General features: G+C 42.1%; 1 protein-coding gene across 6 annotated transcripts in view; it reads left to right on the top strand.

The window, feature by feature from the left end:
* NELL1 (neural EGFL like 1) overlaps positions 1-23,467 on the top strand; it is a 430,345-nt gene that overhangs the window by 40,655 nt on the left and 366,223 nt on the right. For all 6 annotated transcript variants that reach the window (XM_073347842.2, XM_073347838.2, XM_073347837.2 and 3 more), the window contains exon 4: positions 11,887-12,057. In XM_073347842.2, the coding sequence (XP_073203943.1) occupies positions 11,887-12,057 (171 nt within the window). The remainder of the gene's footprint in view (positions 1-11,886; positions 12,058-23,467) is intronic.

Genomic DNA, 23,467 nt, shown 5'->3' with positions numbered 1-23,467 from the left:
GAAATTGGAGGGGGCTGAAATGTCAGGGTTGGCTAGAAGCAGGCTGTGTATATCCCCCAAGAGCCCTCCCGAGCATTCTGAGTTATTCAGTTTGCTGCTTTTATGGACACTGTTGGAGTTCCCTGTAATTTAGACTGAAGGCAACTTTCTCAACTGATTGATGAAAGTTTTATAGCCATTCTGCTGGAATTTTGGAATGGATCTCTGCTAAGTAGTGTGTTGGTGTTGCAAATTAGTGGCTGCCAGAGCCACCAAAGGGGCCACACTAACCATCAAACTGACCTCTGTCCCACTAAAGGGCCAGATTGGTTTTCTTTCTCTGTTTAGCTGGGCTGCAGGCAGTGCTGTCATTTATGACAGATGCTATTGGGGAGTGGCTAACATCTTCTACTCTCAGGCTTCCTACAGCCATCTGGGTTTGGGGGATGGTTATCACAAAAATGAGGGGAGGGGCAGCTTCCCAGGAGACATTCAGCCCACTTAAGGGGGAGGATGTTTCCCTGACACTAATTAATTTGACACTTCCCCCACAGTGGTTTCAGCTATCTGCTGTATTGTAGACACAATCACTGTATGGTGTCATGGGACAGCTGCTCTTTTTGGGGAATTAGAATCCTAATCTGCCTGACTGCTTTATGAAGGTCCCACATGAGGGTGATTGACTGCCCCAGGTGGCTAATTAGTAAACAAGCACCTAGACCTGATAAGTGACCCAAGATCAGTTGGAGGGAACTCCAAAGGGAGACAGGAGGCTCCTATGGAAGGGAGATCCCAAGAGGAGCCTCAGCCAGAAGGTTGAGCAGGGAGCCTAGAAAGGTGAGCCCTTTAGGGAACCTACCAAGATGGGGAGTATGTAAAAGTTGCTGCTGGGGAGGGGAGAACTGCACCTGCAGGCATCCAGGAGGGCCTGGTGTCTGCCAGGGGTCCCCCGATGCTGGCCTGAAGCTCGGCTTGGGAAGGATCACACATTATCCTGGAGAAGAGTTGTAATGGGCCAATCTCCCCAGACTCCAGAGTAGGATGTTACTTTGGTAGGGGCAAGAGGCCTAACACCAAGGGAAGATATTGGAACCAAGAGAACCCTGGAGAAAGAGCCTGGGTAGAAGTGAACACTGGATTCAGGTGTGGGACCTGGACTAGGAATGGGATGTTGGTGTGAACGTTTTGTTTATGTTCTGTGTTGGCTTTTCCACTAATAAATGAGACTTCCACAAGGAGGTGCTCTTTAGTACTTACCTCCTCTTGCCCAGGGTATCAACAAGTCCACACAGCCAGTTAAGGGCTCATCTGCAACACTATGCTTCCCTGCAAGGGGGCACGCTGGGTCAGACTGGAATGGTGAATATGGCTGCTAGAGTGATCAGAGTGAGAGGAGCAGGGGGTGGATTCAGCAGTATCTTATCTGTAATTTTTGGCGTATCATCTTCCTATCCAAGAACAAGCAACTTTGTCTGAGCGAGATAAGAGCGTTGAAACCCCCTGCCTCACAAGAGGCCTGAGGTAGGGGTGCAGTCCTGAGTGTTTGTGCAGAACATAGTTGTCTGTCCGACCTGAACAATCTGCTTCTGAAACTCTGCTGTATGGTTCCAGGGTTCCCCCCACCTTGAAAATATTTTCTGCATTTCGATCAGTTCTACTCAGCATATCCTAGATACTATTTGTGACCTGGTAGTATAGTCAACACTGACACAGTGTGTGTCAAGTCCACTATTAGTAGTTGGTCCATCAGAGGATAACAGCCTAGCACTGTGACCAGCTAAAGCAGTCATTACTTTACCTCAGGGGGGCTGAACTGTGCTGAAGGTCCCAGGTTTGAATGATTGTGATCTATGCTAGTGGTGGTTTTTACAGTGGCATGAGCATTTTTCTTTTTAGCCAGAGGTATTTATGTGGGCATTCTGCACACTGAGGAAACAATCTAGAGTGCCATCTCCACTACAACCATAGGGCGCCATTCAAAGCAGAGCTACACAAGGTCACCAACAGTTGTGTTTTCTAGATAAGTTTGCAGGATGCAGACTCCTGTTCCACCCAGATGGACTGAGGGTGAGTGGGTCCTTTTGAATAAAGGTGTGGTGGTGTCGTTTTTTCTCTCTGCAATGCACCATCACCTTATTGGTTTAATATGACCTGGCGAGAACTTGTCACCTTGACAGACCGTGGGCAGTTGCACCCACAGTGTAGGAAATGGATGTTCAGACATCTGTGATAGGAGTCTAGAATATGTTGAAGTTAGTCTTTCTACCACATACTCTGAAAACAAGCAGTTATATTTGGAAGCTGCCTTTTTGTGCCATTCGGACTTTAGGGTTATCATTTTCTTTTATGATTACACAAGGAAAGAAAATTGTATTGAGATAGATATTTGCTTAGTTGCAGGTGCACAGATACCTTTTGAGAGTAATAAAGGCTAAATGCCATGCAGTTTGATATACTCATCCTGGCATATAGAAGAACTATGGGACAAAAAGACACATACACCTTTAACGAACAAAATGTCACAGTGGAGACTTTTATCATTGAACTTTTCAGACTAGGTTAATATAAAGTACTCCAATAGGAGGAAAAGGGTTTATTAAAGTTATTTAATTGACTGTTCCCTTTGTTTTAAGGATAGAGGATACAAGTGTACAAATGAGCAGCATTTCATTCTCTCAGATTCAAGTATTTGGATTTGGAGCACGGTAAAACTCAATCCAAGGCAGTCACATTTTTGTGCCCTCAGATTTCTAAAATGAGAGTGTTGGGATGAACTAGAGTTACTATCTTGAATCTGCCTCATTTCTTCATTTTCCTGAGAATGATGAGGACTTTCAGAGCTCTATATAAGAGGTTAAAAAAGTAATCCACACAGAGATCCTCTGAACACTGACCAAACATTATGTTCACAAAGATCAGCAGTGGATACTATTTGTAGGCAGGATTATAGCTTTAATCCAAACTACATTAGTCTCCAGTCTTAGATGGCAGCACCATAGAAGGCAGAATTGAAGGCATTTGTTGTCTCTGCAAAGGCTCTTTAGAAGAATCCAAACCCTTTAGACCATCTTCAGTCAGCTGTTTTGCAGAACTGCAGAGGTTTCCTTCTGCCATTTTATTGAATGCATCCTGAGATCAGTAGCATTTTTGAATGAAATTTGTGATCATGTGGCAATTAGAGGTTGGGTCTATGCATCAGTGAAGATGGTGATTACATGAAGCTGATTCTCCTAAGTAGCTGATGGATGAACCCAATCAATCCTGTTTATAATCTCTCTCTCTTCTCCCCCCCCAATCTATTTCAGGTGTTTATACATTTTTGTCACAGATTCTGTTTTCTTTGGTATTGTCTATTCCATTTCCTTTGGTCATTGCATCCATAGCAGTTGTTTCCAGGTTACAGTATACTGCTGAGCATCTTATTCCTATGATCTTGAACTAAAATGAGTTTGTGTCAAGTGCCTGGTTAAAGCTTAAGTGTGATTATGACGAGAAAAGGATAATGATCAAGCAATAAACTTCAATAAGGCCGGCATTATCCCCGCTTAACAAGACCCTTGTGTGAGGTACATAAGAGTACCATATGCTAACAGAGGGATTTAAAACACATCGAGTTGATTGTAGAATAATAATGCCCATCTCCAAAGGCCTTGTAATGATTTTAAAATGTCCAACTTTTTGTGTGCCTAAAACCCATTTTGCATTTAGCAACATAATTTGGTATTTTGCTCTCTGACACTAGAATTTGAATAAGCGACTGATGATACATCTGTAAAACATGATAATGTTCAGATGCTTTAATTATAAAAATAGGTGCAGCAGTAATTTCCATGCTAACAAATAATAGTAACTTTAGCCAGGCTCTCCTAACAGTTCACTCTGCTATTCCTCAAGCACTGTGCTTCCTTCATATACATATCTGAGCATTCCATCTGTCAAATCACATCCTGTATCTGATCATTTTCTTAAAAATATATAGATCATTGTTCCTTAAAAATTCAAGCCACCATCACTCAGTGTTTTCCATCCAGAACACTCTCTCAAGTCTCTTGTTCCTGAATAAGGTTATCAAAAAGGTGATAAAAGGCTGACTAGAGCAGTAAATTGGAATATAGAAAAGAAGACCCTTTCCAATTCAGCATCACGCTGACATGTCAGAGAGGCAGGGCTGGTTATGGGAGATGTCCTATGTCAGTATTTCTAGACTTGCTTATTGACCAGTTTTGTTCAGGAGAAATGAGTGCTGAGACCTATCTTGGTTTTTCTGTGTGCTGCATTTCCTCCAGGAAACTTGGATGCTGTCAAGAATCAAGGCCTACAACAGAATCATTCTCTGGGCAACCTAATGAGCACAGCTGGTCTGTAGTAGGCTGCCTGATTGATTGGAAGGGTCTGCAGGCCAGCAGCAGTTCAGCAACTGCTCAAAGCATTCACCCATGACCATGATAGCTCCTGTACCTGCTTGTTTCCAGCCCTGCTCCTGCCTTACCTCACTCCAGGTAGCCTGGTTCTCACCCTGGGCTCTGATTCCTGATTTCTGACTTTGGGTCTGACCATTGGCCCTAGCATCTGGCCTCTGACTCCGGTTCTCACCCTGAGCTCTGATGCTTGGCTCTGACACCTGGCTTCTGGCTGCAGCCAGCGGCTCTGGATCCTTCATAACAGTGAGTGGGCCATGAGGGCTGCCCCCTGTGGCTATGCCCGTGTCCCCCCCTCCCCCCGGCACCACCCCCTGTCCAGGCCAGAAGCTGGAGGCTGGACAGGGTAACAGCCTTCTGGGCCGCTATGGGGAGTCCTGAACCCTCCACCTGCCCTCATGGGGGCATGGGCCGGGGGCTGCTCTTGGGCCCACGACCCAGGTCAGGTGGAGAGTCCAGGGCTACTTACAGCGGCCCAGATGGCTGTTACCCTGTTACCCAGCCAGGCTCCAGCTTTTGTGCCTTTCACAGAAACACTGATCGGGAAGAGCATTAGTTCACCATGTTAACAATCTATTGGCTCTTATTTGGAAGCTAAAAAAGAAAATGCAGCAAAAGCCTCTAAAATGGTCAAAATTTGTCCCTGATGCAACTCCATTGATTTCTGTGGAGTTACAATAAGGATCAATTTCCACTATTATGTTTAGAATCCAAGGTGAGATGTCAAAAATCTCCTTCATTTACTTTCCTTACTCTGCCCTCTCCCTCAGTGAAGAAATATGGGGCGTGCTGTTTACCCAGTCTTATATATTCCCATTTATTTGTCTCTACAGCTGGCAGAACATACACTGGATGTAATACAGAGCACATTTATTTCAGGAGCAAGTAGCCTCTCTTTTTCATTGCAGTTGAGACAGGCTTTCATCCATCTTCTAAAGAGAAAGGAAGAAAAGACAGTAATTTGATACTGAGGGAACGATTTCCAAGAGCATTAGTACTTTAGAATAAAGCCAGTAATAGTCTTTGAGTTTGTTCACTTTTTGCCTTGTGTGCGCTTGCTTAGCCAACTTGTGAATGCGGGCAACATTTGTGCAAGTGTATATGTAGCCAAATTCTCTGGTGGTGTGAATTGATGCAGCTTCCCGGAAGTCAATGGAGCAGTCTACGCCAGCCCATGTTTTTAAACATCTACATAGATTGGACCTGATTCTCTGCTCACCCCAGTTTAACTCCATTGAGTACAGTGGAGTTGTTTCTGATTTACACTGGTTTAAGTGAGATAAGAACCAGGCTCAGGATTTGTCTAGTGGTATATTTCCACTTCATCAGAGAAGGCAGAAAGATGCCATCCATGGGCACTCTAACAGTATAACAAATCTGCCCTGTAAAGAAATGGCTGCACTTGCTGGTACAGTGAAACTTCTGAGACTGAATCTTAATTGGGCAATTTTGGATGTTGTTAGTCAGTGGCTTGACACCAAAATAGGAGGATCATCTCCAAGGCCAGCAGAAACACCTGTTTTCATTCCCTGAAGTAACCATTACTACTAAAGCCTGCCAAGCGAGAAATGACTTTGTCTTGGAACACATTGTGCCAGTCGACTTATACAGTTACAATACATAATCGAATTTAATCTGATGGATCTTTCCAGAGCTGGGACATTGTCCTTTATTAACAAACAAAACATTGTGTGGTAGGTGATTAGCTCTGTGGCTATGAGGGATTATGAAGAATAATTGCAGAAAGTGATGCATTTCCTATTATAGCTGCTTGTCTTGCACTCAGTCCTTTAAGCTTCTGCGATAAACCTTGTAAATATATAATTTTTTTCTGCCACCTTATTATTTCTGTAGGTGGTCCACCCCCCATTTCTGAAACCTTAGCTTCTTCCATGCTGCTTATGTGAAAAGGAGAAAGAAATTCATTTAAATGACTTTTTGTGCTTTGACAGCAGATGGCAATTATGAAACCTTTAACTTCCTAAATGTAACTTCGACAGTGATTGTCCTAGTGCTGTTCTAGCTTGCAAACTGCCCGCAGCAGCAAATAGCTCCTTTTATATTATCAGTGCTCTTATTGAGTACCCAAAAAATAAAATAATCTCTCCAGAATCTTCTTGATATTGCAGTTTTTAGGTGAACTTTTAAGGCTCTTCTTATCAAAGCTGTGCTCTTCCATTTAGAAAACCTAAATTCTTCTGCCTTTTGTTCTGCCTCTTACATGAACAACAAAAGGTTAGATCTTGCACAACACCATCCTCAGTTAATTTTTAATGTTATATATTGTAGGGGTACCATGTGTGTGTCTCTCTGACCTATTTCCCCCCCCCCCTTTTTTTTTTTTTAAAAAAATTTTGCTTCTTTCTGCCTCTGACAGTCTTGCACCTTGCACTCAGATCCGTGATTTAGACTCCACTGTAATGCTTAAGTGCTGCTTGGGAAATTTAGGGGAAAACTTCCTTTTGTGTGTGTCCTTCCCTCTGCCTTGCCAGACACGCATTTTCTTTTTAAAAAAAAAAACAAAAAAAACCCCCTAGTCGGCTTTTTATAGTATAGGCAAATCCCAGTTCTCCAGCTGCTTTCAGTGTCTCTGTTCTGTGTTTTAAGTAGCTCTGCATACCTTTTTGGTGGGAAAAACACTTACGTGACAAATTTATGTAAGACTGGTGCAAAGTACATTTACCCCCACTCTAAGGGCATGTCTACGCAGCTCATGGTAGTGAGCCTCCCAGCCCGGGTCAACAGAGTTGGGCTTGCAAGGCTCACGCTAGTGCTCTAGAAGTAGCTGTGTAGCTAGCACTTTGAAGTTGTGGCTCAGGCTGGAGCTTGGGCTCTGAAACCTGGGGACGCAGATGGGCTTATGGTGCCACAGTTGTGTAAAGAGTCCTCCATGTAAATGAAAATCAGGCCCAGAGTATTTTTTGTTGTCAATAGTGCACAAGCCTTTTGTGATAGATCAGTGACAGGAAAGCATAAGAGGAATGAATGTGTGCACTTTTTGAAAGCAGATGTTATTTTATTATCCCTGCTTTATTCTGAGCTGGCAGTCAAGAACCAAGTGCCACTTTATGGTTTTTGAGATGGTAATATCTGAACATAATAAATTGCTCCTAACAATGTTAATTGTCATCACTGTCCACTAATATGAGGAGATGTCATTGTGGAAACAGATGAAGTGTGGTCTAGTTGGGAAGCTAGGACTGGGACCCTAAATATTACTGCTAGTTCTGATAGTGACACTCTGTGGGACCTTGGGCAGATGGTTTAACCTTTCTGTGCCTCATGTTCCCATCTGTGAAATGGGGATGGTGATATCTGCCTCAAAGGTATATCTTGTGGCTTAATTTATCAGTATTTGTAAGGTTCTCTAAGATTCTCCGATGGAAGCGGCATTGTTCTAAGTGCAAAGTATGACTGGTCCAAACCCTGATTCTTCTCCTTTGTACTCCTCTAGTGGCACTTATATTTATTTGTTATAGCACCTAGGAGCCCCAGTCATGGACCAGGACCCCACTGTGCTAGGCACTTTACAAACACTGAACAAAAAGACTGTCCCTGTCCCAAAGAGCTTACAATCAACGTTTAAGACCAGAGAAAACAGAGGGATGCAAAGAGACCAACAGGGGAGTATAAGGAAACGATGAGACACTATTGTTTAAATAGACAAGTCAGACAGAGGGTGAGGGAAGGTATAGAACACACAAGATGAGTGAACAGTGGGTGGCAGGAAATGGCATGTTAGTTCCACAATTTTTGTTTGTTTTGGGAGCATGGTTCCTTAGGAGGGGATCAGCTAAATGGAAAGAGAAGGGAAGTGGTGAGTGGGGCAGGGTAAGGCGGAGCAGAGGGTAAAGAAGGCCATTGTGGAGTGAAGCTGAAGTGAAGAGATCGGTGAGGGAGATGGAGAGTTGGTGCAAACAACCAATCAGCACAGGCAGAGAAAATCCGAGACTATTCTATAGTCTTGCCTGGAATGTCCAGAGGCCCCTGCTTTGGCTCCTTCTGCTACTACTGGCTGGACTCTCAGTTCTGTGTCCAGAGGTATTTTTAGGGCGAGGGGTATCCTTGCTTGGCCCCCATTTTCACCACTCCCCATAGTGCAACAGTCCCTGCTTTGGCTACTTTTGCTCCACCCAGCTGGAGTCTCTGGCTGGCGCTTTATAGAGGGAGCACTCCCTGGAACCCTCCAGAGTGGCCAAAGTGCATTGCAATCCTGGGGTGTGCACTAACATAAAAGTTCCCTAGGGGACTGTTCTAACTGACATAAATTAGAGCAGTTCTGAGGCTTCTCTAAATTGCATCTGGAGTCAAATCAGTCCCTGACTGCCTCCAGGGTCATAGGCCGAGACCAGGAGGTAGCAGAATGGAGCTCAGGTGCACCTTAGGATCTGGTTATGTAGGAAATGTAAATGAGAGAATGATGTATATTGTGTTGACGAAGAAAAGACAATAAGGAACAAGAAAAGGAACAGTTTTCTCTGTTTTGGGTTTGCCTACATTTGGTTGTGGTAACCTTGAACCAATGTTCATATAGGGGGCCCCTTAATAAAAGGGCCTACTTCTTGTGGATTAGCTCTCCTCTAAGCCCATGATTCCAGTCCCATACTTTTTCTGCGGCAGTTTCTATTGGAAATCTCTCACATGTTAGTGATGAAAATGACACAAGAACCTAGAGAGAATGAAGATAAGCTCATTTTAATGCGCTGGGAGTGGTTATTTAGTTACGTGTCCCCATTTTCTATCTGTACTGATTATTTCATTTCCCTGGGCTGTTGGATTTAACATTTGTTAGTAATGACTCTCCCCTTGTTGCTATAGCTCCCACTACTTCAGTCTCGTCAGGTCACAGTGCGGTGTAACTCTGTCTCTCTTGGGTATTTGCTGCCCCACCACTTTTGGTGTCCTCTGCAAATTTGATCATGTCTGAGTTCATACCACAGGAACACCTGACAAAGAAAACTATGAAATGGTCACATGAGGTGTAGATAGAGGCTTGTATTTTTGTTTTTGGGTTTAGAGTAACTGGTTAAAAAAAGTCTCTGAAAATCCTAAAATAATCCAAGACTAAACTGGAACTAACTGGAAGCATCATTGCTCAAGAGTGCTGGTCTCCACAGTTGGAGAACCATTGCCTTGAACAACTGGATAATCTGCATTGTTAATTCCCTCTGTCTATTTGAAAGAAAATCAATAACCATGTGAAATGTGTCTTGTGAAGCAGTAGAATGTATCTGAGAATAACAGTTAAGTGTTTCTCTTCCATCCTATTTTACTTGCAGGGCTCCTCTGTCCATCGATTTGATGTTTATTTCATTGTTGTCCATTAAGGGGATGAGAGGTTTGAAGTCTCTCAGATGGCTGGAATCCAGCATTTTAGATAGATATTTCTTCTTAGTTTCCCAATTAATTGGATTAGTATGTGGAAGGAACTCTGAACTGTGACACCCCTCCCCCTCCATGAAATAAATCACATCTTTTTTTCTTCTCCCTCTCTCCTCTGCTCTGAGTGTCTGTCTCTTCATTACGAACTGTTTTAGATTTTACATATTTCTACTGTTGCATATTTTAGGCCAAAAATTAATTTTTTTTGTAAAGATGGGGAAGAAAATATTACAAAACAAGCAAAACTGCATTACATGTACTTGTCAATTGACAAGTGCAATGAGTTTTCTGTTTGGATGTAGTCATTCCCTGGAAGCATTTGTATCCCAAATGATGCACCATTGCGCTGCTCCATGAGAACCAGGGAGTGAAATTGACTACAAACCAGAGTGAAACTGCCAATGCTGAGGAATATGGAAAAAAGCAGACAAATGGCATGAATGGCCAAGAGTAAATGAGCTGTTTAAAATGTTTTCACTTTTAATAATGTCTGGAGTTTTTAGCGAATCAGGCATCTTTCTCCTTTTTATCCCTCAGAAAAGTTTCTCTAATCCCACATATTTCAGTGGCTTTAAATGATGCTTCCCTATGTTCTCTCTCCAGTTCTTCCTATTTCTAGGTTTCAAGAGTTGGGCAGGTGTGTTACCTCTCCTCCACACCACTAGTTCCCGTTTCTCTTTTTCCTTGTTTCAGTCTTTAGTCTTCTTTGGGTATGGGTCCCTGCCTTTCTTCTGTTCATCCTCTGTGATCTCCTCTTCCTTCCAAATGCAGTATCCTAGAAATCTCCTTTTGGCAGTGGACAGCAGGCATATCAAGATTGATTTTATTCCCTTTTCTGGAGAGGCTTGCTAGAGAGTGAAGCAAAGCACTCCTTCCTCCCCACCTCCACACCAGAGGTGTAAGTGTGCGGTGTCTGGTGCAGCAATCCCAGCTCCCTTGGATGTACCACCAGCAAACAGCTACTGTCTCTTCCTCCTCCTCTCCCATTTCCGTTCTTGTCTCTTCCCAATAATTCTGTTTTCTCTCCTCATTCATTTTCCTTCTTTGAGTCTCTCTTCCCTACTGTTAAGCTTATGCTCAGTCCCCTCCCAAAGCTCCAGAGCATACCTATAGCATTGGAGGGCTGTGCATTTATGCTTCCTTCAAGGCCATGAGAATTGTGCAGTCCTCATTAGTTCCACTCTTCTCTTGTTAGTTCCTGCCCACATCCTTCCCTGGCAATTTTATGACTGGCCTAGGATTAAACAGGCATAGAGGCCAGTCTACCCTCTTGTCCCTAGATGCTATCCCTGGTAGACCAGCTTGGGGAAGTTGCTCTGGTGCTAGGACCAAACTCACTTAAAAAATTAACTGGCTCTCTAGTTCCTCCCGCAAGCGTGAAGCAGCTATTGATGGAAGTTTGAGCCAAATAAAAATGTTGTTTTTGTTAGCAAGAAAGTGCTATCCTGGGACTGTTCTGTTGTGGCAAATGTCCCAGGGTCTTGCTTGACTGTGCCAGGTTTTGAGACACCTACTCTGTCTGGTGACTTTAATTTCCTTGTAAAGCTGAAACATTACAGCCCTAAAAATAAAAGTCAATACATTGAATAAGCACAAATTTTTGAGGAGAGATTTTAAAATAAGCATTTTAAAATGAGATTTGTGGCAAGCAGGTACTACTCTGCTAATTAGCTGGTGCATTCTTCCTGTAGTATCTCTTTGGCATTAGTAGTGGTGAATAGAGCCCATCATTTCTAGGTTGCCCATTCATATCCAGCCCAGAGATGAAGCACATCAGTGGAGGGATGCTTGTACTGTGGATGAAAAAGGGAACTTTGATTTCCAGGGCTATCTAATGGTGTTTTTAACATGCACAATCCTCATATAAGTGATATTATTTAGCATTCTATGCCCTATCTCACTCTGTATATTAAAAATAATAAACTACAAGATCTAACACCCATACTATGTAACCTGTTTTAGATTTGTGACCTAACGTGTGGTGATTAGTTCATTTTCAAATGCATGAACTATTTTTAAGCTTTAGAACAGGAGGAGGGAAATGGTGGTGATAGCAGGGATAAAACAGTCTAAAACATGGAACTGATTCTTCATCTTTCAAATACAGCTACTTTGAACTGGAGAGCAGCGGCCTGAGGGACGAGATTAGATATCATTACAGATTTAATGGAAAGGCAAGAACAGAGGTGTTCCCGTACCGGATGGCAGATGGACAGTGGCACAAGATTGCACTGTCACTTAGTGCATCCCACCTTCTGCTTCATGTCGATTGCAACAGGTAAGAAATTGTGTTCTGTATCTTTTTTTTTTTTTTAAAGAGAAATACAAGCCATCTCTTTGCTCCTCCCTCTCCTCTCCCCTGGGAACAAAACTGCAATTGGAGAAAAGAAAAAAAACTGTTCTATATTCTAAAGTGACCAAACTCAATAGAGTAAGAAAGAAAACAAAGCATAAAAATGAAATGGTACACTGTGATTATGAACACATGTAGGAAAGGTCGATTGCTGATTGGGGAGTCTTAAATATACCTCAGTGTACTGTAGGTACTGGCTGATGTTATTTTCAGCTGTGATTACATTTAAGTGTGATACATGGTTGTGCAGCCTGTTCTGTCTGTGGAGTGCTTCACTCAGCTTGAAGAATATATGAAGATGATGTTTGAGCTTCTAATTTCATTTCACTTAATCAAGTGTCCTTTTTTTAAAAACCAAACAAAAGCCTAAATGCCTTTTCCTAAAAGGGCCTGCTCTTCTTAAAAGTTCAGTATTGGTACCACTTATATTCTGGCTGCCAGTTCGCTACCTTTCTTGAAGAAGCTGTAAGTTTTGCAGATTGCCAGCATTAGTGTGCAAGCTCCCCCTTCCCCCTCCCCCCCCCCCGAAAAAAAAAACAACAAAAAACCCCACAACCAGGAACAAAAATCTACCAACCGAGAAACTGCTTCCATTTGGGACTTGATCTTGTGATATACTGAGCACTCATCTTTCATTGAGGTTAGTGGCAGTTGAGGACATTCAGCGCAACACAGGATTGGGCATTTGAAGACAATTCTGTGTGTGGGAAAGATATTAGATTCAGTGCAGCTTGCACTGAAATGAACACTAAAACACCCCTTGACCTCAACAGGAGCTGGATCAACCCCTTCATATGAGTTTTATTGTTGCGGTGCTTACATGGTCTAGGGAGCATAGGTGATGGATCTAGGGGGTGCTGGAGATGCTGCCACATCCCCTGGGTTTCCGTTATACACAGGCATTACAGTTTGGTTCAATGGCTGTTAGCGCCCCCAATATACAAATTGTTCCAGTGTCCCTGCTAGGGAGAAGTTATTGCCCTCTACATTCTGCATTTCATTTTAGAAAGGGAACTAGGATGTGGCCCTACTCCTTCGATGTAGGATGCAGATCTGGTCCGGCACAGAGTGGAGAGCAGGCCGTACCATTATGTGAAGTAGTGCGGCCTACACCCCCTGTGCTTGGGAAGGGATACTTCTTCTTGGAGCATCCCCTGAGGTGGTGCAGCTCAGCTCTGCTCTGCTCCCAGCATGGAGCCATAACTAAATACCTCTATTTTGTTCTATACTTTTGCAATAACTTCCAAGGCAATGAGAATATCTTTAAAGACTGGCTTGAGGGTAGAAAGTAGTAGAGGTTTAAATGGCGGGGGGAAGAGAGAGACGATTTTAAGTTCCTGGCTCAACTGTAGTATCTCAATGCAGTTAATTAGAGTTTTCTCCAAGTGTTGGCATGAACAGTTTGCTTTATATCTTAACCTCCTATACCTTTGCATTTGAAGAGGGAATCAACTTTTTTTTTTTTATTGCACCAATATGTCCTGCTGAGACTTCAGTAAATTTCATAAGAATGTGAAAGTGAGCTGTTGTGCATAAAAGCAGAGAATGCCAGCAAAGGATACTGTTGAGAACTGCCAAAAAATCTGAGCCCTCCTAATCTTCAGTGGGAGGAAAAACTGCAGCTGAAAGTACACACGGAATCCAGTATTAGGTAGGGTAGATTTTTAAATATAAATTTCAACATTTTAGGATGGCTTAGTGTCATAGACTTTGAGCTAATTCCTGAATGCCTAATAAGAAGCAGTGTCCCTACGGACTTAATCAAACAAATTAAATCACAGGAGAAGAGAATGCTATTTTAGTCAATAGATGAATGCTTTCTGCCTCCTTAGGATGTGCTGCTCTCCCTGCTTCAGTCTTTCAGTTCAGCCTAAATAAATACTGGGGATGTGTATCAAATTGGATAACTACTAGCCAAGAGAACCAAAAATACCAGTTTGACTACTGTAGGGCCTGATTTTCACTGGGGCCTCTGTGCTGCCTCCACTTAGATGGGTGCAGTTTTATGCATGTGCACACCTCCATATATCCTTTTGGTGTACTAATATCGTTGCCTACACTGGAAAGATTGAACATCTGTGAGGGGACAGATGGTGGAATTGTAATGTGCAAAAGTGTCACTTCCAAATGTTAGAAACTATCATGTGCCACGTGTTAGAGTATTAAGAGTATGTGAAAAGGGGTGTGCATGTGTGTCATAAGTGTATGTGCAGACAGGATCAGAAAATCAGCTCTCTTAACTGGCTTGATACCCAAGGTGGGTTCCTGCCTATAAAAGTTAGAGAAAGGGCCAGGAGGTAAAGGAGCCTAGAGAGCCTTTTAAATCTTGAACAAATCCTCCAAAATCCATTTTTATGCCTCCAGTGGCCCTTTCATCCACATCCTGCTGACTCATACTATCACACTGACACCTGGTGCTTAATTAATCGTTGACATTAGTCTTTCAAATTCAGTGTAAAATTGTCCTCTTTGTATCTGGATGTATGAAAGAAAGATATTTGACAATTAGTGAAAGCCTTTGCTACCTTTTAGAGTGTTCTTTAACTTATTATAATGTGACTTTGCACTAATGAGGTGAATGTAGCGAGGTGAATATATCAAAGGTTGTAAGTTTGCCCAAATATGTGTCATTTTAACATCTGCTCTTCCCATGACTTGATTGCTCTTTTCAATGCTCTTGGAAGACTCTCTTGGAGTAAGAACCATTAAACAGTCTGATATTGGAGGTCTGAGATGCTCACACAGATAGAAAGATTTGGATCTGGGTTTTGAAGTCTGATGAAGTCAGTCGGAACTGTTCCATTAACTTCAGTGGCCTTTTCTTTGGGCCTTTGAATAGCAGTGGGAAAAAACAAATGTTACACAAACATTAAGGGTTAATGGGGCATAAATGTACCTGCTGACATGCCTTTAACATGCAACTAAAGTTTGTAAGGTACTTTGAAGCTGAGCAATCTATGGTTTTGATTAATATTCTTGGTTATTTCCTTTATTTTTGTAAGAGGAAGTGAGAAATAGAAACAGGAAGACTAAGAAGTGGGGTCCATCTGAAATAAATATGTTGTCTGCGCCTTTTGGGTTTTTCCTGCTGGAATAGAGCATCAGGGAATAAAAAGTGCATAAGCAGAGAGAACTTTTAAATTGGAAACAAACAAATAAGAAAACTAAACCAACAACATCAAAGTATAGGAATTAAAATGCCTTTTGTGAAAGTAAGATCGGCAGTACACTGGCTGTCATTCAAGATTATATTAATCTAACAAATTCCTTTGTTTCTTATAACTAATTAAAATAAGTTAAATAGTAAGGCGGGAAATCTGTTTAAAAGAGTGGATCTATTGCCTTACCTGCTGTACCAAACTTTTTACTGGAGAACAGGGGGGTGCTTTACAGAGCTGGATGATTCCCCTTCCTCATTTAAATATGTGATCCATGACCCAGTTCTGTTGCATTGTTTTCTTCATTCCTTGTTCTTGTCCCTAAAGATTCTGCCCAACTATCCGAGAGAAGGTTAATCAGGTAGTGTGTAGTGTACAATGTGCTGTAGGCATATCCAGTATCTGGCCTAGAGTATTTCTTAGTAATTATTTTTTCTTCTTTGCCCACTGAAAGCCCCTTGAGTGTGTCATGAAGGATCGAAACCTTTTAGAGTAAACAATATCCCCAGATAACATGTCAGTTGCTGTCATGTCTATAAAATTATAGTTATTGTAGTCAAGGTACAACAGGGTATTCAAGATGTGTTCAGTGTGACTCCATTGCCTAGAGAAGGATTATTTTTAAGCAACACTAAGTAATTATTCAGTAAAGGAAGGCAGGTCTTATGGTTAAGGCAGAAGACTTCTGTACATCTTAATTCTGGCTGTGGTTCTGCCAAAGACTTCCTGCGTGATCCTGGGCAAGTCTTTTGACTCCAGTGTTTTTTAGTTTGCCTCTCTGTAAAATAGTAATATTGTTACACTAATAAAAATGATACTAACAGGGATCTTGTAAGAGGGACAAGGCAAATTGCCATGTTTATTGTAAATACAACAAAATATTCCTATATGCGATTTCTATATAGATCCATTCACACAGGTTCTACAAAAAGGTTGTTATAGTTACCAGCCTAGATGTTGCTAATGCCAAGTCACTGGCCAGGTGGCCTGGACACAAGAGTGGAGCTGAGTTGTAGTCAGATGCGCATCCGATGCTCCTGGAGGGTGGTCGTAGAACCAGACTCAAAGAACACAGTCCCTGGACCCAATTTTTATAGGTCTCTGGTTCAGTACAAGTCTATGGAAGTTGCTTCATCATGCTGAATTTACAAATGAGATGACCATCAATCAGCTCAATCAGAAGGTGGTACATCTGTGACGGCTCCATGATGGCTAGGTGTTATCTTCTTGTTCTTCCTTGATGTGTTTTGGGTGGATTCCAGTTTGCCCTCCGGGGTCATCTGGTTATCTCCACTTTGCATATTCTTTGACTCATCGATACCAAGGTTGAAATTCTTAGGATTAGTCTGGCACTATTTGCTAACCAATTATTTCCCTGCTTCAGGCTCTCGATTCCATGCACTCATCATTCATTCTTTTCCTTAACAACACAATCTGACTCTTGATCCATTTAGCAAGTTTTATCCCACTATCTATTTTTCCCTCTTTGGATACCAAGATTTACAAGATTACGATCCATTGTCTACGGCCAAGCTCTGCGATACAACCACATTTGCTCCAACCCCTCAGACAAACACCTACAAGATCTCTATCAAGCATTCTTACAACTACAATACCCACCTGCGGAAGTGAAGAAACAGATTGATAGAGCCAGAAGAGTTCCCAGAAGTCACCTACTACAGGACAGGCCTAACAAAGAAAATAACAGAACGCCACTAGCCGTCACCTTCAGCCCCCAACTAAAACCCCTCCAATGCATTATTAAGGATCTACAACCTATCCTGAAGGATGACCCAACACTCTCTCACAAATCCTGGGAGACAGGCCTGTCCTTGCCTACAGACAGCCCCGCAACCTGAAGCAAACACTCACCAGCAACCACATACCACACAACAGAACCACTAACCCAGGAACCTATCCTTGCAACAAAGCCCATTGCCAACTGTGCCCACATATCTATTCAGGGGACACCATCACAGGGCCTAATAACATCAGCCACACTATCAGAGGCTCGTTCACCTGCACATCCACCAATGTGATATATGCCATTATGTGCCAGCAGTGCCCCTCTGCCATGTACATTGGTCAAACTGGACAGTCTCTACGTAAAAGAATAAATGGACACAAATCAGATGTCAAGAATTATAACATTCATAAACCAGTCGGAGAACACTTCAATCTCTCTGGTCACGCTATTACAGACATGAAAGTTGCGATATTACAACAAAAAAACTTCAAATCCAGGCTCCAGCGAGAGACTGTGGAATTGGAATTCATTTGCAAATTGGATACAATTAACTTAGGTTACCTTGCATAATGACTTAGCCACTCCCAGTCTCTATTCAAGCCTATTTCCCCTTGTTTTTTCTACTCCCCCCCCCCCACGTTCTTGTTAAACCCTGGATTTGTGCTGGAAATGGCCCACCTTGATTATCATACACATTGTAAGGAGAGTGATCACTTTAGATAAGCTATTACCAGCAGGAGAGTGGGGTGGGGAGAGGTATTTTTTCATGCTTTGTGTGTATAAAAAGATCTTCTACACTTTTTTCCACAGTATGCATCTGATGAAGTGAGCTGTAGCTCACGAAAGCTTATGCTCAAATAAGTTGGTTAGTCTCTAAGGTGCCACAAGTACTCCTTTTCTTTTTAAGATTCACATAGACATAACAAGGGGCCCCCGCGGGGGAAGAGTATCAGGGTAGTGTTTTAAAGAACAGCATTGTTTCCTCAAAGTTCTTATCACTTTCCAGCACAGACTCTTTGTCCTGTACCGGCCTGAAATAATTAGCACTTTGGCCTTGCATTTGTTACAGAGTGAAATTCAACAGCATGGAGCTGATGTTCATACCCTTTTACAATACCTATATACTCTTTTGTCTATCTTTATTTCTACTACTACGTAATTATAATTCTATCATACTTATATAACGTTGAGGGCGACCCAACATTATAATATTACTTCTCTGTTTCATGGATGGGATGGAGAAGGTATTAGTATCTGAAGTATTCAGATACTTTATTATGGTGATCAACACCATAAGGAAGCCATGAAATAAATAAATAAAATAATAATTATGTGGCTGTAGCTTTACCCAGATGACATTGACACTCTGTTTGCTCTCTTGTAAGGAGGTAGCTGCATAAGGTCATCAAGGGGAACTCCATGAACATGCTTATGGAGCTCCACTAGCATACAAGAGGCACTGGGATGGAGCAGAGATATTTTTGACATCTCCCTGTGTGCTTGAGCACAGCAGAATCCTGAGGCGGCTGTTTTTTAGGTCATGATCTTATTGCAATTGAAGTTAGTTGGAATTTTGCCATCAATTTCAATTGGAGGAGGAACAGCCTTGACTTTTTTTTTTTTTAAATGTCCTAAATAATGATTTGGCACAGTGACTGGTGAGTTGTAGAGGTCTACAGAGTTCCAGAACTTGATATCAGCAGAGTCTAACTTCTGTTCAATAGAGACCGTAGCAATGTACTTTCAGACTTTGAGACTTGCAGTGCTTTTTCATGAAATTGAAAATGTTGATAGACAGGTTCATGACTTCAGTAGGACAGGAATAATATTGTGTTATGCTTTACTATGACATCTTGTATTCATCATCTTTGTACTCTACCTGTGTGCTGGAGAGAGGATGCATAATGGTAGAGGAAATAAGTTTAAATCAAGACTGACAAGGCACAAATGAGTTATTCAGTCATTTCCTTAAGTGTGGAAGGAGATATATTATGCCATTCGCAAATATTATGAATTTTTACATTATTCCAGTATATATTTTGGTGTTAGTTATTGCACAGCGATAAAACCACACAATAGAGGTGGTTTCTTAGAGTATGGCTATGGTGAAATTGTGTTTGTGGGGATTTTTCAGAGGGAATCTTTTGTTGTTGGTTGTTGACACTTTTTTGTTTTTGTGTGGGAGACTAATGGCATTGTCCTCTGTAGAGTGGTTAGCTAGTCAGCCCATGGAATTCAGTGGCATAGGTGGTCATGTAGTCCAATACTGGAGCTATATTTACAAAAGGGGCAATGTAATTTTATGATCAGTAATATTTTTTAAAGGATTCGGTCAGAGCCGAAACAACAGTTCTGAATATCTCCTTAAATGTCTGTTGAAAGCCTAAATCTAGATCTCAGTCCCTATTTAGCAAATATTCCCCAATCTTTCTGATGGATCTGAAACCCCCAAAGGTTGGGGATGTGGTGGGGTTGATTCTCTTTTGATGCTGATGTAAATCAGGAGTAACATGACTAGAGTTTAGCTAACCACCTCCAGATTTTCAAAAGTGACTAGTGATTTTCAGTGCATCCCTTTTTCAGTGCCTGATTTGAGATACTTTAAAAGGGGCCTAATTTTCAGAAGGTGAATATTCCATTATCTGGAAATTAGTTTACTTTAAGGTGCTCTACGCTAGGTACCCAGAAATGGAGGCATCCTAAGTAATGTTTAGAAATCTTGACCAGCATGTATCTAGGTATTTAACTGGCCCCCATCAATGCAGTATCTGAGCACCTAACTAAAATTGATGTATTTAGCCTCACACCACTCTTCTGAGGTATGGAAGTCTTGTTATCCCTATTTTACATTTAGGGAATTGAGGCACACAGAGATCAGATAGTCTTTGGCAGGATAGGCTGTTCAACTGAGTCGTTCAATGGAATTACAGCTGGTAAAACTGGCATAGTTGAGATCGTTATGAAGTCTGGGGAAATCCAGATCCAAATTCTATAATTTGAGCTCAACCTTAATTTGTGAATGTGCCAGCTGAGGAAATAAGGGTAATCTAATCTCATGCCTCAGGAAATAAACTGATTGTCGCAGGATTCAGCAAAGTTTTTTTTATTTTTTCTCCATGGGCACATTGCTCAATTGGATAGTTGCATTAAGCTGCTATTTTTTTTTCTGATGCATCAAGTATTGGCCACTACTGTAGGCAAGATCCTGGACTTTATGGACCATGCTCTGGTTTGGTACTCCCAATCAAATGTTCTTTTGTGCTAGTTGGGGAGGAAAGAGCAGTGGCTTGATTCTGAGCATGAAAGCAAAAGAAAATTACGTTTCTATTTTTATGAATGGTTTTCATATCTGAGACCAGTTATGGAGGGAGGAATCGGAGGAAAAATGTGTTAGTTATTTTGTTTTGCAATGTTTACAGTGTGCCTTCAGCATATAAACAATAAAAGAATTTAAAAACACATGTAACAAATCAAGTTAACAAAATATAGAAAGATGCCACTTTGACCAGCCAAGTCACTCAACCTGAATAGGCTGAATGAATAGATGTCTTGCAATATCCCAGGAGTGAAATCCTGGCTCCAGTTAAGTCAGTGGAGAAACTCCCATAGACAGGTTTTCACCTCCTGAAGTCTGTCAGATCCAGAGATAAATAAGGTCCCGAACTGAGGGCCCTTCCTTGAAAGTGTTCTGCTCCCAATCTGCATATTATCTCTCTCAACACGCACATATCCAGGTCACTGTGAGATCCAGGGTGATCTGAATTCCAAGGTTATTGCATCAATAAATAAATGTTCTTAACCACTGAGGACAGGCAAAAGTAATTGGTTTAAATTGCAGCAAGGGAGATTTAGTTTAGACGGTAGGAAAAACTTCCAAACTATAAGGGTAGATAAGCTATGGAACAAATTACTGAGGGACACTGGAATTTTCGTCACTGGACGTTGTTAATAACAGGTTAGACAAATGCCTGTCAGGTGTGGTTTGTTAGTACTTAGTCCTGCCTCAGTTCAGGGGACTGGACTAGATGACCTATCAAGGTCTTTTCCAGTTTTGCATTTCTATGATTTTATTACATGAAAGATGCTATGTAAGTTATTCAGGGTCTAAACCACATGTTTTACAGAGTAGAACCAATACTTTGGTTCTAAATTTAATGTAACGTTTATTTCATACACTTGTAATCATGGCCAATTAGTCATTATGGAAAGTGCACAGGGAATGCATCATTGCAGGAAAGAAAAAAGGTGGATGAAAATATCATGGGAAAACTGAGATGAGGATTATATCACCTCACCACAAGTGAGTTAAGCTAAGAATGTAAGCAAAGCCTGTGGAATGAGAGAAAGGAAATGGTTAATGGAAGAAACCAGGTTTGTCTCTGGAGAGACGGCCATGTCATTGCACAGTATCTAAAAAAATGAATGAGAAGAATGTGTGATAGGAACATGGGAGCAAATACATAATACTTAAAAGCCAACCCTGTAGCTCCTCATCTTGTACCTGCCTTCTCTTTGTTAAAAATTGACTCTGGAATATTGATAAGATTATTTTATGGTTATGGGCAAATTATTTAGTGATGACATTATACTCTTGATAAGATGCTCCTGTGACAGGATATTCTGCAAGGTGATAAACTCTTCGGCAGATGATGCTGGAAAGCAAAATTAAGATATTTAGCAGGGAATCTGACAGTGACTGGCCTATGGTTTTCTTTTATTTTACATTTATTTTCCATAACAGTGTAGCTCAGTTTTGCAGGCTGGTTATTCTCACTTTCACCAGTTCTTGTTCTCTTTCTCCTCCTCCTCCTTTCTCCCCCATTGTTTTTACCCATATGTAAACCCATTGACTTTCTGGTTTACGCAGGAGAAAGTAGGAGGAGAATCAGGCTCAGTATTTTCTGACTCATGCTTGTTATGAGCAAACACGTAAGGCTTTGAAGATATGCCTTCAGGTACACAGAATGCAGCTGTCATTAGGCAAACATCTCCTGTGTGCCACAGCTACATTGTGCGGGGATTTACTGCTTTGCAGATGGTGCATACCTATCTTGTGGAAGGTGTTTCAGGTTTGCCAAGGTTCACTTTTCTGTGCTTTGTTGCAAAACAGAAATAATGTCCTTAGATTTTCTGTGTCATGGTGGTAAAATGTCCATATAACAATGTTTTGACATTTTTGTTCTAAACTAGTGGTATTTTTGGTGCACCAGCCGTGCTATGTCCCAGTCACGTGGGATCAGCGAGCATGATCACCACTACGGAGTCATAGGATGGGATTCTGTCTTTTGTTTCATAGGATATGTCTACACTACGAAATCAGGTCGAATTTATAGAAGTCGGGTTTTTAGAAATCGGTTTTATATATTCGAGTGTGTGTGTCCCCACAGAAAATGCTTTAAGTGCATTCACTCGGCGGAGTGCTTCCACAGTACCGAGGCAAGCGTCGACTTCCGGAGTGTTGCACTGTGGGTGGCTATCCCACAGTTCCCGCAGTCTCCGCTGCTCATTGGAATTCTGGGTTGAGATCCCAATGCCTGATGGGGCTAAAAGATTGTCGCGGGTGGTTCTGGGTACATATCGTCAGGCCCCCGTTCCCTCCCTCCCTCCGTGAAAGCCAGGGCAAACTATCGTTTTGCGCCTTTTTTCCTGAGTTACCTGTGCAGATGCCATACCACGGCAAGCATGGAGCCCGCTCAGGTAACCGTCACAGTATGTCTCCTGGGTGCTGGCAGACATGGTACTGCATTGCTACACAGCAGCATCAACCCATTGCCTTCTGGTAGCAGACGGTGCAATATGACTGATAGCCGTCATCGTCATGTCCGAGGTGCTCCTGGCCACGTCGGCCAGGAGCGCCTGGACAGACATGGGCGCAGGGACTAAAGTTGGAATGACTTGATCAGGTCATTCTCTTTAGTCCTGCAGTCAGTCCTATTGAACCGTCTCATGGTGAGTAGGCAGGCAATACGGATTGCTATCAGTTGTACTGTACCATCTTCTGCTAGGCAGGCAAGAGATGCGGATGGCTTGCAGTCCTTCTGCACCGTCTGCTGCCAGCCAAAGATGTAAAAGATAGATGGAGTGGATCAAAACAAGAAATAGACCAGATTTGTTTTGTACTCATTTGCTTCCCCCCCCTCCCCCGTCTAGGGAACTCATTCCTCTAGGTCACACTGCAGTCACTCACTGAGAAAGTGCAGCGAGGTAAATCTAGGCATGTATCAATCAGAGGCCAGACTAACCTCATTGTTCCAATAAGAACAATAAGTTAGGTGCACCATTTCTTATTGGAACCCTCTGTGAAATCCTGCCTGAAATACTCCTTGATGTAAAGCCACCCCCTTTGTTGATTTTAATTCCCTGTAAGCCAACCCTGTAAGCCATGTAGTCAGTCGCCCCTCCCTCCGTCAGAGCAACGGCAGACAATCGT

This window comes from Lepidochelys kempii, chromosome 6 (assembly GCF_965140285.1).
Source record: "Lepidochelys kempii isolate rLepKem1 chromosome 6, rLepKem1.hap1, whole genome shotgun sequence".
In the NCBI taxonomy this organism is placed as follows: domain Eukaryota; kingdom Metazoa; phylum Chordata; order Testudines; family Cheloniidae; genus Lepidochelys; species Lepidochelys kempii.
This window is presented reverse-complemented; position numbering and strand designations above follow the sequence as displayed.